The 15891-nt window shown below is 38.1% G+C and overlaps 1 protein-coding gene across 3 annotated transcripts in view; it reads right to left on the bottom strand.

The window, feature by feature from the left end:
• APPL1 (adaptor protein, phosphotyrosine interacting with PH domain and leucine zipper 1) overlaps window positions 1–13399 on the bottom strand; it is a 29931-nt gene extending 16532 nt beyond the window's left edge. For all 3 annotated transcript variants that reach the window (XM_061197024.1, XM_061197025.1, XM_061197026.1), the window contains exons 1-7: window positions 13227–13399; window positions 8022–8120; window positions 6711–6770; window positions 6117–6188; window positions 3761–3848; window positions 1937–1978; window positions 1320–1378 (exon numbers count right to left, since the gene is read on the bottom strand). In XM_061197024.1, coding sequence (XP_061053007.1) covers window positions 1320–1378; window positions 1937–1978; window positions 3761–3848; window positions 6117–6188; window positions 6711–6770; window positions 8022–8120; window positions 13227–13280 — 474 coding nt within the window. In that variant the 5' untranslated portion in view covers window positions 13281–13399. The remainder of the gene's footprint in view (window positions 1–1319; window positions 1379–1936; window positions 1979–3760; window positions 3849–6116; window positions 6189–6710; window positions 6771–8021; window positions 8121–13226) is intronic.
• Between the last annotated feature and the right edge of the window lie 2492 nt (window positions 13400–15891).

The raw sequence follows: 15891 nt of genomic DNA, 5'->3' as shown, positions 1-15891 counted from the left end.
AGCTTCAATGCAAATGGCACCTCCTTAAAGTGTAACCTTTCCCAACTTACCAATCAAAGATATACTGTCCTCTCTCTGCTCTCCCAGCATTTTGTTAAGACTTCTTTACTGCACTTAACTCAGTGTTAATTCATGTGTTCTCTTCATCCTTGTATTCTGGCAGCTGCTCTAGTCGCATGCCTTCATACAGGAAGCCTTTGATAGATGTGGATTATCCACTCCTTGAGGGCAGAGGTGGAGCCTATTCACATTGTTCCCCCATAGTACCCAACATATAGTAGGTGCTCAATAAATTTTTCAAATAAATTGAATTAGTGGAAGAATGTTTTTAAAAATACCTGGAACAGCCAGAGGCAATGTAAAATAAAACAAAATTCGTATTTAGAGCCTTTAACTGCTTCTCTATGGCAAAGTAACAAAGTAATGTAGATCTAAAAATGTATGTATTTTATAAATATTTGCACCATCAAGTAATCAGTGAAAGCAGATCTTTGTACTGAATTTGTGAGAGAAACATTCCCTTTTTGTGTCACAGTGGCTGTTGCACAGTAATCATACCCAACTGTGGATTCCCACAAGTGGTCACTGTGTCCCTACCAGCAGCTGCAGCCAAGGCTGCAGACGCCAATTCCTGGGCACAGAGACCACCTCACTCACAAACATCTAGTGGAGGCCTACTCTGATCAAGCCTTGGACTAGGCACTGAGAGAGAAATGATCTTAAGGAGCATCTAGATGAACTTGTTAACACTCTGTTCTTTGTTCTTTACTCAAATGCATTTCTCCTCAAATGTAGTATAATATTTCTGAATGTCACTCCTTGAAGAAGCATTAAAAAAAAAAAAAAAAAAAAAAAATATATATATATATATATATATATATATATATAGTCCCTGTAAATGAGGAGGTCCTCAAAACAGAATTTCATTCAATTATGTATGTAACAATTCAACTTTTTAACCACTGTATATCAGAACACACTTTTGAATACATATATAAAACAAATGCAATGTTATCAAAATACAAAGCAAAAGGAGGCAATGTTACACCTGGGCATCAGTTACATTTTTGGAATAGTTATGTTTACTTACAAAACTCTATCAACAGAAAAATATTTTGTTTAAAAAGACAATTATTAATTGTCTGATAATTAACAATTAACAGAAAGGCTGTGAAATAACTGGAAGGAAAGAATAAACTAAGGGCAATACAGCAAAGCATACAAAGCAACTGCTGGCTACCATTTTTAAACTGGAAAAACGAGACCACCTAATGAAACAGTTGTTAATTGTGATACTGAAGGAGTAATATGTATCACACCTTGTCATTTTCTCTTTTTTTTGACAATCTGCTGTATCTGTTAATTGCAGCATCATGATCTGGAAAACAGAAATGACTATTAACAAAAATACAACAGTACTTTGCAAAACTTGTAAGTGCTTTAACGGTTTTCACATGTGCATCTTTCAACAAATGTACTAAAGCAAAATAAGAATTCCCTACTATGTGATCACTCCACCCAAATGTTCCCCACAGACAAATTTCCCCCTAAAGTATGTTTCTGTTTATTAAATTGGTAAAAACATTTAATTCCAAGGAAACAGTAGTCCACTAAAAGTTTTTTAAAGTATTTTTTAGTACAGAAATAGCAAATGCTCATTAAAGAAAATATGGAATAGACAGGAAAATAAGGAAGGGAAAATATACCACCTTCTTAGGTATTATGAAGATAACAAACCACAAGATTTAACTTCCTTTAAAATCTTTCTTCTAGCATAAATGGTGCAACTTAAATAACAACGATTTAAATAATATTCACTTAAACTTTTAATTAGGTTCATTTTTTTCAATTATTACATAAAATCTGGCCACAGATTTGTGTTGATAAAGAAATGCATCATTACAAGAAATAAATGTACAAAGTATTCAGAGCTTACCATTACTAGCAATCTGAAACACTTCCTTTAATGTCAATATTTCTGGAAAAGTTCAAGAATAATTTCAGTTTAGCATATTTATGAACTATCTTAAATTTTGTTTAGAAAATAGTAACTGCCATTTAAGCTACTATTAAAACTCCAAATATTTCAAAGTTCAATGTTCAAAGTGAAAAAGTTACTGTGTTTCAACTAGCCTAACATTTACTATCATTAACAACAGTTACACCACCAGAAATTGTACTTGCCACAAATTGTAATACGACCCAAAAACAAAATTTTAAAACCACTGCAGGGCTTCCCTGGGGGCGCAGTGGTTAAGAATCTGCCTGCCAATGCAGGGGACACGGGTTCGAGCCCTGGTCTGGGAAGATCCCACATGCCACGGAGCAACTAAGCCCGTGGGCCACAACTACTGAGCCTGCGCTCTACAGCCCGCGAGCCACAGCTACTGAGCCCATGCACCACAACTACTGAAGCCCGCGCGCCTAGAGCCCGTGCTCTGCAACAAGAGAAGCCTGCGCACCGCAACGAAGAGTAGCCCCCGCTCACCGCAACTAGAGAAAGCCTGCGTACAGCAACGAAGACCCAACGCAGTCATAAAATAAGTAAATTAAAAAAAAAAAAACACTGCAAATTCTAAGATATAAAAATGTTCTGATTTAGTACCAGAATCCAACTTATTGATTTTCTGATACTGTCTCTAATAAGTTCAAACACTGAATGATAAAAGGAACATTTTATTGACAAGATTATGATATTCAGTCCCCTTAGATTGAGAAAAGAGGTCTTGTTTCTTGACCTTGGAAAAGATTATTCTTGAAGATTACCAAGACAAATATTAATTATATCTCTAAAATACATTTGTCTTTATTCCATGTATAATTTAAATACTTTATCATCCACTGATACATTAGTACAATGTTTTTACTCTACATACTTTGTAAATAAGTCTGTATGATTGTCTGAGATTGTAAATTGTAAGAAAGCAGAGCCAAGTCTATAAACGCTCTCATTTTATCACGTAATAATCCTAAATGGGGAAAAAAAGAAAGCTACCACAAGCTACTGAGACATGGGTTGTTAGATGGACCAGCCCCTACCTCCCACCACTCCAGCCCACCAACACGCCTCATCTCCTGTGCCACTGTCCCAGTTCAGGCCCTGGTCACACCTCACTGGACTCTCACAACTTCCTAGTCCATTCTCCTAGCATCAAATCCATCCTCCAAAAACAAAGATATACTTCTTAAAGACCTCCATTGTCTTCTCTTTGCTTATAAACTCAAGTCCAACATCTTTAGCATGATCTAGTCCCAACTAATCTATTTCTAGAGTTGTCTCCCACCATCCCCCAACACATCCAACATTGCAGCCACACTCAATTTCTCAAAACAACACATGCATTTCTACCCATAACTCTGTGCTTTCTGGTCCCTCCAGTAGAACAATGACTCTCTTCTCCTGGCAAATTCTTCTTCCTTGCTCAGTGCTCATGGCACATCCGTGAGGGAGCCTTTCTGACACCCTCCTCTGAGGCCCCACAGCACCTTGCTCATCCCTAATTATAAGAGTACCAGAATTATCTGTTTACCCATCTCCTTCTCTGGGCTTTCTCAAGGGATGTGACATCTTATTCATATCAGTACTCCTCAGTATCTAGCTTAACATCTAGCAGGAGCTCCTGTAAATGTTTAGCAACTAATTAAAGTAAAAGTGACACTTGCTACAGTCAGAAATGGTTAAGGTATAGAGTATTACACATTTTACAAGCAGTGATCTTCCAACAGCTAATGAAAGTAAACACAAGTTTGACTTCAGTACCTTTCAGATCTCTTTCTTTAAACTGGGTAATGGGAAACATCATGGCATCAGCAAGTTGCGTTGAAAGTACCGCATGACAAGAGCTAAGCTGGTAAAAGAAAGACCAAAAAGGCCAAATAACTACAAAGAGACAATCAACCAGCATTATGGAAACTGAACAAAACCTAGTAAAAAGGTGTTGATATAGGGATTCCCTGGCGGTCCAGCGGTTAAGACTCCGTGCTTCCACGGCAGGGGGCACAGGTTCCATCCCTGGTTGGGGAACTAAGACCCTGCATGCCAATTGGTGCAGCCAGAAAGTTAAAAAAGGTAGTGATACATTTACATAAGGGAACCCTAAAATTATGTGATGTTATCACATAATTAGGTGACAGTCAAAAAAATTCCATTTAAAACTCTCAGAAGAAAACATGTGATAACCTTGAATTTAGCAATGGTTTCTAAGATATGACACCAAAAGCACAAGCAACGAAAGAAAGTACAAACTGGACTTCATCAGAATTGAAAACTTTTGTGCACCAAAGGATACTATCAAGAAAATAAAAAGACAACCCACAGAATGGGAGAAAATATTTACCAATCACATATCTGATAAGGGACTTGTATTCTTTAGAATAAAGAACTCTGAAACTCAGTATTAAAAGACAACCCAATTAAAAAATGGGCAGGGAATTCCCTGGTGGTCCAGTGATTAGGACCCCTTGCTCTCACTGCCGAGGGCCCGGGTTCAATCCCTGGTCGGGGAACTGGGATCCCACAAGCCGTGAGGCACGGCCAAAAAAAGTAAAATAAAATAAACATGAAAAAATAAACAATTTTTTTTTTAAATGGGCAAAGGTCTGAATAGATACTTTTTCAAATATATACAAATGGTCAATAAGCATAGGAAAAAATGCTCAACATCATGAGCCTTCAGGAAAATGCATATCAAAACTACAATGAGATTCCACTTCATACCCACTTAGATGGCTATAGTAAAAAAAATTAATGTAAATAACAAGTGTTGATAAAGACGTAGAGAAATTGGAACACTCCTATATTACTGGCAGAAATGTAAAATTGTGCAAGAGCTGTGGAAAACAGTTTGGCAGTTTCTCAAAAAGCTAAACATAAAATTATTATATGATCCAGCAATTCCCCCTCCTGGGTATATACCCAAAAAAACTGAAAACTGGTGTTTGAAAAAACAAAAACAAAAAACTTGTACATGAATGCTCACAGCAGCACTGTTCATATTAGCCAAAAGATGGAAAACAACCCAAATCAAATGTCTGTCAACTAATGAATGGATAAATAAAATGTGGTATACATACAATGGAATTTTATTCAGCAAAACAAAACAAAAACAAAAAATGAAATTCTGATACTTTCTACAACATGAATGAACCCTGACAACATTATGCCAAGTGAAAGCAGACGCAAAAATCCACAAATCGTATGAGTACATTTGTATGAAATATCCCAAACAGGCAAATCCATACAGACAGAAAGCAGATTTGTGGTTGCCAGGAGCTGAGGGGAGGGAGGGAGTGACTACTTAATAGGCACCTAACAGGTTTCCTTTGGGATATGATGAAAATGTTCTGGAACATCAATGGTGGTTGCACAACATTGTGAACGTGCGAAATGTCATTAATGGTAAATTTTATGTTATGTATATTTTACCACAATAAAAAATTCCATTTCCTATAAATATTTCTTTAAATTGATCTCCTGTGACAATATTTTGCTATGATGAGTTATTAAAATATTTCGAAAAACTACTTTTCCAGTTAAGAGACTAGAAAAGACAGAACTACCTAATGGCTCATCTAAAAAGAAGAGCTTTCACTGCACTAGTACAAAATAGTTATGGATGGATTCTCCGAACATTTCTCACCACCCTGCTTCCTCTTGGCTTCTAGGTCTTCATGATTTGTTCTGCTGACTGGTAGAGAAATTAAGGGTTGGTATTGGTTGTTTGGGAAGGAAGGATTAATGAACTGAATGGTAAAATATTGCTCAATGTAAAAAACAGAGAAACCATAAAGAGCTCAGCTATGGCTAACAGCTTAACTCTTCTCTCCCTGCCTACATCAAATTACACAATTAAAGGTTGAATGGTACATGAAAGTAGAGAGAGCACATCTATATGCTTATTCCTTGAAAACAATTTGCTTTAATCAGACAAAGATAGTGTTGTTTTTACAAGACAGCCACCAAGATTTGGAAATAAGGCCCTTCTTTAAATAGTAATCTTTTATCATTGAGATTTACTCATAAAATCATAATAATAAAACTTCCCAATAAAAGCTAAACAACTTCAGTAACTTAATTATAAGATCACTTATCCAAGCAAAATAAAATAAGCATTTACCTCATCTATAACTTTTGAAAACTGTTGCAAAGTAGAAGTCATAACTTCATCATCACCCCCCAGTGGAAAACGCTGAAAAGTGAGAAACAGAGATGAGGTAAAGGTCCAATGCTGTATGTCTTTTGTGAGTGACATTATAATTTTTAATTTTTAAATAACTTCAGAAAACTTCTAAAATTTTGAATAAGCTCTAAAAACATCATTTTAATAAAATAATGTAATTCATATAAGTAGTACACATTAATTAAAATGTTTGCTAAGTGACCAATCAACATGGTATACAGGAATGCACACCATACTAGAAGTTCAAAGATTTAAAATTAGCTCCAATTTCTCTACTAGCCAGCTGTGTAACCTTGAGCAAGCCTCAGTTTCTTCATTTGAAAAAAGAGGTAAATTAGATAACCTCTGTGTCTAACATTAAATCATTAAAATTAGATGTAAGTGCATAATGGAATTTCAATGGCATATCAAAATTACCTTCTGTGAATCCCAAAAGGCTTAGAATTATTGATAAGAAATTCTATTTATCTATACAGATACTGTATCACTGTATATTTTAAATTATACTTTTAAAACTTTCATATATAGTACCTGTTTTTCATATTCTTTTAAAAGTTTTGAAGTCAGGTGTGTTGCTGCACTTAATTCATTCTACGGGAAAAGATGAGCATTCAAATTAACACAGTAGTACAGATTAAGAAAAAAGTTCTAACTGAAGATTCCTACGCCACTTTTATTTATCACTTAACATAAATATTGTACAACATGTTCTCAAATCCCCTCATTAGGCCATTGGAAAGGGAACTACCACTAAACACTTTAAAGGGAAACTCAAACCACGAAACAGACACCGTCAAGGAATTCAGCAGTGTTCCAGGTGTGTGCTTTTTCTTTTTAGCTAATAAAAATGAACAGTTAAAGCTTTAAAACTAGAAGTAAACTGCACACGTTATCCAGAATCTTCAGAGAGTCTATTATCCCTCTGTCTAGATGCTGATACTAGACCATGATGAGCATTTAATAACATACAACCAAAATAACATACAACCATATGACCTAGTCATACCATATAGCAATGTAGCCATATAAAGGAAATACATTTTTTAATTTAAAGGTTTTTTTTCAGTGATGAATATAATAACATATGTAATGTTTCTTTTACATATTAATCTGTGTGGTCAGAAATCAAATTCTTGAGCGACCTATCATTAAGAAAAATAAATAACTATCACAGTAACTTTAAAGTACATAATGAAAATTTGAGTCCAGAAAGAAGAGAAATTGAGAAGGGGCAAAAAAGAAACTTGTACACTTAATTAATCCCAAAGAGAGTTTATCATAGAACCCAGGTTGCTGTTAAGGCTTATAATTAAGTTACATAAACAAAGCCTCAAATCTTATGCCTGTTCAACCAAAAAAATCTAGTCACATCCTTTTAAAATTCATCTCCTAGTACCCCGGAGCTATATCTAATCTTTATTACCTTCTAACTAGATAGAGGCTAGCTACTTTCAAATCCTCTGCTCAAAAAGGGGAAGTATCCCGTAAGATTAAAAGCATGATTAGGGAAAATACTGGTGACAATACAGGGTTTTCAGTCAAATCTTATGTAAAGATCACTATCAATGAGTTTCACTAAGAAAGTCTTTACTGTGTTTGGGGAAAAGGAGCAGATGCTTCAATCTTCATCACTTTTGTAGTGCTACAAACTATACACTAGTAATTGAAATGTAAGCTCTGTAATACAAAATACTTAATGTTCATTCATCCATTCAACAGATGTTTATTACTATGCACCCTGGACAAGGCTAGGCACCAGTAAATAAGACAGACACTATCTCTGTCCTCATGAGCTTAAAGATTTATTTTATAAATGCACTGAGTCAGCCTTTAGTTCTTTACCTGTGCATCATAAATCCGATGCATAGCTTGATACAACTGGTTCATATAGTTGGAAATAGCTGTAGCATCTTCTTCAAATACACCCAGTAAAGACCTTGTCTGTATAAAATAAAAGCAGTAAGTTTATGTTAACCATTATATAAATCAAGTGGAAATCATTTTTTCGTAAAAGATGGAAAAATCACAGAATATTAGAACTCTAACAATTCTGAGTTTTGATCTGTTTTCTCTCTTTTGATAGTAATGCCAAGATGCTGGAGTTCTTTATTCTCAATTTCACTTCATTAAAACAGATAGATTTTCCAACTATGTTACACAAACCTTAGAAGGAACAACAAAGGTATATTTTTATGAATTAAAAAGTCTGTAATTAAACTAAGAACAAATCTACAGAATCAGTCAAGACTATATTAACAGTATTCCATGTATAAATATTTTAAATATCTTTTTTCAGGATAACTTAGTATGATTATTTCCCTCTCTCTCTCTCTTTTTTTTTTTTTGGCTGTGTTGGGTCTTCATTGTTACACAGGGGCTTTCTCTAGTTGCAGCAAGCAGGGGCTACTCTTCGTTGCGGTGCATGGGCTTCTCATTGCAGTGGCTTCTCTTGTTGCGGAGCACAGGCTCTAGGTGCGTGGGCTTCCGTAGTTGCGGCACGTGGGCTCAGCAGTTGTGGCGCACGGGCTTAGTTGCTCCGCGGCATGTGGGATATTCCCGGACCAGGGATTGAACCCGTGTCCCCTGCATTGGTAGGCGGATTCTTAAGCACTGCACCACCAGGGAAGTCCCTGATTATTTCTCTTTTTCCATAGTCTCTTCTAGTAGTGCCAAACCCCTCCCCATCATAATCCAAAATAACACCATAGTACCCTCTCCCCTCCCCAACATGGCCTGTAAAATGCTAACTAGGTTTTTTCTGAGTGCAGAATTTGGAATCATTTTCTTCTTCTTTATACATTTCTATATTGTTAAGCTTTTTTTTCCCCCACAATGAGCATGAGGATGTAAAAATTACCTTCACTTTAAGAGTAAAAACTTGTCAGTCAGTAAATGTTAAGACTCAATAAAAAGGATCAGAGATAAGGAAACTCAGCATAAAGGCAAAGTATGTTCACCTTTTTATATCCCAAAGGCAGGGTAAGAATTAAATTCCAACAATTATTGAGATAACTACAGCTTAAAATCTAAAAGATGACCTTGTACTTTTATTCTACAAATAGTTAATTTATACCTCAGCCTTAGAAGTTGGCTTCTAAAAATCAACTTATTCCTTAGCTTCCTATTTTCAGAAGAGAAAGCTAAGTCACTATGGTTGTTTTAAAAAGCAGCACAAAATCATTATGCCAGTATATGAAGTCCAAGTTATCTCAGTCCTCTACTTCCCCATGCCCCAGAGATTTAGATCTGGCAGAATCTTTTTATTTTTTAGCCCTAGTGCCCTACTGCCATTCCCCAAGTGCTATTTTAAGATGTAAAAAAGAAAGCATTATGAAATCTTGTTTCGCTAGTGCCATTCTTAAGAAAAGTCTGCCACTTAGTTTTTTTTTTTCTTCAAAAATTAGCATTCTAATTCAAGGAATAACACATTTATGCAAAAATGTGTAGTGGACTTAAATTAAAAAGATGTTCTTAGCCTCAAACAGGGTTGAAACAGCTTCCTTATGTAAAGCTAATAAGATCGAGTTCAACACTGTATAATGACTGTTTAAAGTTAGCAGCTTACAAAAATGCAATCAATATAGTACCATTTCATTGAATCTATGACGGCATCCACTGTGAGCTGCGCCAGTTTAATATACTACTGTCACAAACAAAACAATGCTGGCAATTAAGCTATGAATTCAGGTTTTCTAATGTCTTGAAGTTTTTACTTTATATTTATGGAAACAGATCTTTGACAGAATTTTTTATATAACTCTCATATAAACACAAAAAAGAAAACACAAGTTGCACAAATTTAATATAACCCTAAAATTTCAACTCTTGTGCGTAATTTCTTGACATAAGAGACACCGCTAGCCATGTTTTCACGTCCAATATTATTCTGTGCCACGAGCAGGTGACAAATATTTCTCAGAAGTGCTCCACTTTTATCTCCAATATTTTCTTCCAAATTATTGATACCCAGTCAGCAAGTTTTGATGGCAGCACTTGATTCATCTTACTAGCTGTCAAAGAACTATTTTCAGACAAAAAACAAGACTGATAATCCTTCAAGTGGTTGTGAATTGATTTGTTGGCTGAACATTAAAAGGCTGCGCTTGGCCAGTCATGTCACTAGGAGAAATAACCAAGTGTGTACATTTGCAGGCAATTACAAGTAAAACAACATCAACTGTAAGGGGCAGCTCAATATAAGAGATGTCAAAATGTGAGTTTAAAAAAAGTACATCTCATAATCTTTGAGTATTTCATATTATGCCAAAGAGAAAAGCCTCCATTTGGGATTGGAGTTTGCCTTCACAGTTCTAGCTTAGATGGATCATTGATAAGATTTTTATCTACATATAAAATCAATTATTTTTTTAAAGATCATATCTTTTCTTACTAAATAGAAAGTTTAATTTTGTTTCTGATTTTCAAAACAATATGTAAGCGTTGATAAGGCATCTAGTATAGTCTTAAGATTTCCTACTTCAACAGATGGTATCTTTTGCAGAATGGTATGGTTTGTGCAAGATAATTCTAAAGATGTTTATGTGCAATCAGCTGGATTTGGACTTGCAAATATACCCCTATTTTAATACTTCGTTACTTTAAATTAAAACTAAAAAAGGATAATTGTAATTCAGGGTAGTCTTTCATGACTCCCAGGCTCTAACTTTTTTACATAGCAACTGGCAGGCCACTTTTGACTAGGATCAAATAATCTAATAAAAACATCTCTATCAGGAGCTTTAGAAGTTTTCCTCCTCTTTGTTACTCAACTCCTTGAACTCTATCCTAGATAAATAGCCCAGATGACAACAAAAATTGATGCCCAAAAGCATTAATCTTAGCACTATATATAAAAGCAAAACTTGGGAAAAACTCTAAAAGTCCAACAACAGGACAACTATATTAAGTGAGTCAAGGAAATGTGCAACCTTTGAATTTTTTATTCAGTATGTAATAATGTGTGAAGGTACTTAAGCAACAATGTGTAGTTAAAGCCAAATAAAAATCATTATGCACAATATAATCTCAATCACATTAGAAGGTGTAAGAGAAAAAAAACTAGAAAAAAGAAAGCAAACTGTTAACAGAGTTTGCTGCTGGGCGTACGACAGGTAACTCTGTGCTTTCTGTATCTTCCAATTTTTCTGAAGCAAACAACTATTATTTTTATAATCAAGTACAAACATTAAAACATTCACTATCTATAACAGCTGAAGTTCAGAGAAGTTAAGTGACTTGCCCTAAGGTAGAAGGTACTTAGCAGCAGTAATGACTAAAACCCTTATATCCTGAATCCCCAATCCCCAAGGGCTTTCCATCTTGCCACAGGTTTTCCCCAAGAATTGCTTCCCAGTGTCTTACCTTTCTAAATCCCAGTTGTCCCAATTAATTTTCCCAAGTAAACATTAACTAGTTCAAATTTACTACTTCTAGAAATTGAAAGACTATCAACGTGGCTATTTCATTAAAAATTACCATAAAACTAATACTAATACAGCACATGCTTGTAAAAAAAGAAGCTCAAGTTGTAAATTAATTGTGTGAAAAGTTCAAGAAATTAGATGAGTCAAGAGATTATACCCTCCTAAGTCATGGCTACGGCACTGTGTAACCCATTCTGAGCAGTGTGCAGTCTTTATGAGCTATAAAAGCGAGCCCAGGTATGAGAAGAAAGATAAGGCACCTGTTGAGTCTTATAAAATAAAAAAGTAAAATGACAAAAGTACACCTGACCAATACATCCCACAAAATTTTTGCTAAACATCTGAAACAAATGTAGCTTATAACTTTATACTACAGAAATCGTTAAGCATTTGAACTGGCTATTCTGGCAGTCAAAATAAGCCAAGAAGTCAGTTTCTCTTTGTGTCAATATAGGCTGATAAGAGTACATTACCAGCAGGCAACTGGCCTGTGAAGATAACTTTCAGCGTGAAAAAAAACAAATCAATTCCACAATCAGAGCCCAACTTCAACTTGGCAATCAAAATTGGCACCACATCCATGGCAGACATATCATACAGGAAAGGGGGATCCAGCCCCTCCCTCCTGTTCTTTTGGAGTCATATTAAACCGTCAAGACACATGAAATATGTGCAGTTGTAGTTCTAAATGAACAACATTTCAGAAAATTTTCTTCATTCTAAGTGGTAGCCAACCAGCAACACCGTCTTAAATCCCTTATTGTGTAAGAGACAGGCCTAGGGATGAAGTTTCTCAACGCAAGTTACAGCGCCTACCAACATGGTTTTAACATCGCTGATTTCATTCTTCACTACTGAAAACATCAGTAATGGTTACGTTTTCCTAGACTATCTTAAGCTAGAGCAACCACACTAGCATCATCCCCAACGCACAAAACACAGGGCTTTTATTTTGATGAGTTTATTAGAGCCAAGTCTGCAACGAGGGCGCAGCAGTCGTGGAGCCGCGACGGCGCCGTCCTCCACTCGGCGTGCGTGGCCCGAGTGACAGCGGCTACACTCACGGCCACGACACTCGGCCGGGAGGCTCTGGGACCCTTGACGGGCTTCGCCGAGGACTCTCCGCACGGGCATATCAACAGCCTTTCAGCATCTCCCCCCCAAAAACTATCCATTTCCTTCCCTAGCGTGGTCAGAACATTAAGTCTACACGGTCTTTTCTCCTTCTGCATTTTCTCCGAAGAGGTTTTCGAAGAGAAAATTCCAGGATCGGGATTTACCACCTCACATCACGGCGATTATAAAGCATCTTTTGTCGAATACAAGGGAGCCCCGCGCGCGTACGTGACCGCCGGGCCCACGAGCCAAGGCGGCCGCGGCTCGGTCGCAGCCCGCCGACGTCCCAGACCCCGCACACTGCTCTCGGCCCAGCGGCGCAGGCCCACGCGGGCCTCGGGAGGGCGGCCTGGTCTCCGCCGCTCGGGGCGCCGCCCGGTATCGGCGGGGGCACTGGGGGGCGGCGCCCACCTAGGCCAGGGCTGGCACCTGCGGCCGCGGCGGCGCCAGGCCTGGGGTCGGCCAGCCTCGCTCCTTCCCTCGCAGCCCGCCGCCGCCCGCGCCTCACCTGCGGGCTGTCCTCCAGCGTCTCCTCGATGGGCAGCTTGTCGATCCCCGGCATCGTGGCGGAGGTAGGGCGGCAGCAAAATACGCGGCGGCCGCCCACAGCTCCCGCGCGCGCCCGCCTGCAGCAGCTGACCCCAACCCGCCCTCTCTCGATGGGCCTGCCGCCCTCGCCAGGCGCCAAGGGGCCGCGCTGCCGCGCGGGAAATCCCGCCCCCTTGGCCTGACTGCCCCGCCTCCCGGCGCGCCCATTGGCTCGCGGCGACGCCCGTCACCGCAACGGGGCTGGCCCGGAGGTTCCTTCACTGCTCTGGGCTTGCCTGCGAGCCTGGGCCTCCGAGGCGGTGGAGGCGGCCCTTACTGCGCACCTCGAGCATCAGCCCTGCTCCCGCGCGTTTGGTTGTAAATCGTAGGGGACCGTCTTCCCCTAGCAAGGCGTGCGTCTTCTGGAACCAGAGCCTCGAGTGAGGACAGCACTGGGGAATTTGGGGCGGTTTGACTACTCCCGCAACATTTTTCGTCAGAGACCATGAAGGAGACCTCCCTGCTGGCGCCTTCTTTAGTTTCCTCAAATTATAACCTTCCCAACCCTGCCTGAAGCGTCCAGTTTCCCCTCTCCAGCAAAATGGTGCTGGCTAACTCAGATCTGAGTGATCAGTTGTGTCGTTAACTTGGCTTTCTGGTAAATTCGTGGACAGTAGACTCCGAAAGATTTTTTTCTGAGCACTTGCATATCAGTATATTCAGTTAAAAACATTCGTCAGTTCTTACCTGGCCTTGAGAGACTGACACGCCACAATTCAGACTTCCATATTTCCTATAAATCACAAAACATCTTTTTAAAGTCAGGGTGCACTGATTTATTATGCTGGTAACTGATTAACATTTCTGTTAAAGTTTTGGAAGGATCTTTAAATAGCTTCTTCAGCCTCTAACTTTTTTTACAGGAAAGAAAAGTGAAGCTCTACTTCTAGAACTCGGTCTGGATTAGAACTTCTGCCTCTTTTGTCCATCTCTATATGTCCACATTCCTTAGAGAAGAATCATTATACAGAGAAAATGGCAGAATCACTAGTGTCTTCTAAATATCTAGCCATTAATCCCACCAATCCATCCCATTTTCATTCAAGAAATATAAGAAATGCTGAATAAAGATTATTAGTTGCCCGATTCCACAGATAAATTGGAATAAATCCAGGTACAGTGGAACAAATCCAAATATAGTAACCGGAATGGAAGTTACTTATTTTAAACTCAAATACTAGATTTTACCATGATCTCTTGAAGGAAAAATAGAATCAAGTTTTTAAAGTTCTACCAGGTAGACTTGCAGTATAGTTTCACAGAATAATCCTTAGATTTCAATAAACTTTCAATAAGAACTCTCCCCTTAGATTGTTTATCAACTAGTCACCCGGTAGAAGAGATCTTTAGTTTTTGAAAGGTGGTTTGGAGTCAGTTCTTACAGGGTTACTGGTTCCCAGCTGCTTGGATGTACCCGGCATCATACAGATCTCAGCAATACAACTCTGGCCTTCGACAAGCACAGTGGCATGCAACCTGGCTCTAAAGAAGGAAGACTTTCAGGGTAAGTAACATTCTTGGTTGAACTGTAATTAGATTATAAGTGAAGAAGAAAGTTAGTGACAATTGATAAGAATCAGGAGTAAGTGACAAGTGAAAACAAAGTGAAGAAGAGTTATTACATGGTGCAACTGAAGGGGTTAGGCCAGTTAACTTGGCCAAACTAAATAATTCCAATGAAAAATTATCTTAGGTATCTGAATTATCTGGGTGGGGTATTATCATCAAGTTAAATAGTTTCCTTTTTTGTATGTTACATGCACCTAAACTGTGCAAGGATTCTCAAGAGGCTATTATATTATCAGAGGCAAGGAATTCTTGCCAGGCTCAGCTGATTAAAAAACAAAGCAAACAAAAACAAGTTGATGTTCAATTGGGTGGAGAGGCAGTTTAGTCAAATTATAAAGCTAGAAAGAATCTTGAAAGGCTTTCCATTTGGATCCTCTAGCTTTAGGCTACTGTTCACTCTGCTCAACCAGAAAAATGATTGTATTTCCTATTTTAAAACACCTCTAAAACTGCAGAATTGCAGTCTCCTTTGATAACCAGTTTAAGTTTAATCAGCCTAAGTTCTGTACAGTTGACCAAACTCGGTTCCTTTTATACAGGAAATGAGGCTTGTTCAGAGAATGCTTCAAGGGTTACTGGAGACTTGTGTGGGTAGCATAGTAAAAACTGGCCAGCAGGTTAATTTTATGGAAGGCAAGGCAGGATTAAACGACATCCACCAAAGAATTCATTGAGACGTTTCACAATATAATTTACAACAAAAAGACATACAGTCTTGTAAGTAGATTTGTTAATTATTAGTCTCCTAAAATTATATTTGATCTTCTTATAATTAAGTTTTTACATGATACCTCTTGAAGTTCTTGGTCTGTGGTATATAATAGGAAAGAATCCAACAACCCAAATGACGCTGGTGCTTTACCTTTTAAAATTATCCCCTTAGGTTAGTGGTTACCAAACTTATGCACACATAAAAGTCATCTGGGGGAGGTTGTTAGAATACAGATTACTGAGCCCAGCTGAAGATTCTGATGCAGTAGGTCAGAGGTAGGACAGGGAATCTCCCAGGTGAATCC

Source organism: Eubalaena glacialis, chromosome 7 (assembly GCF_028564815.1).
Source record: "Eubalaena glacialis isolate mEubGla1 chromosome 7, mEubGla1.1.hap2.+ XY, whole genome shotgun sequence".
NCBI classification, from domain to species: Eukaryota; Metazoa; Chordata; class Mammalia; order Artiodactyla; family Balaenidae; genus Eubalaena; species Eubalaena glacialis.
This window is presented reverse-complemented; position numbering and strand designations above follow the sequence as displayed.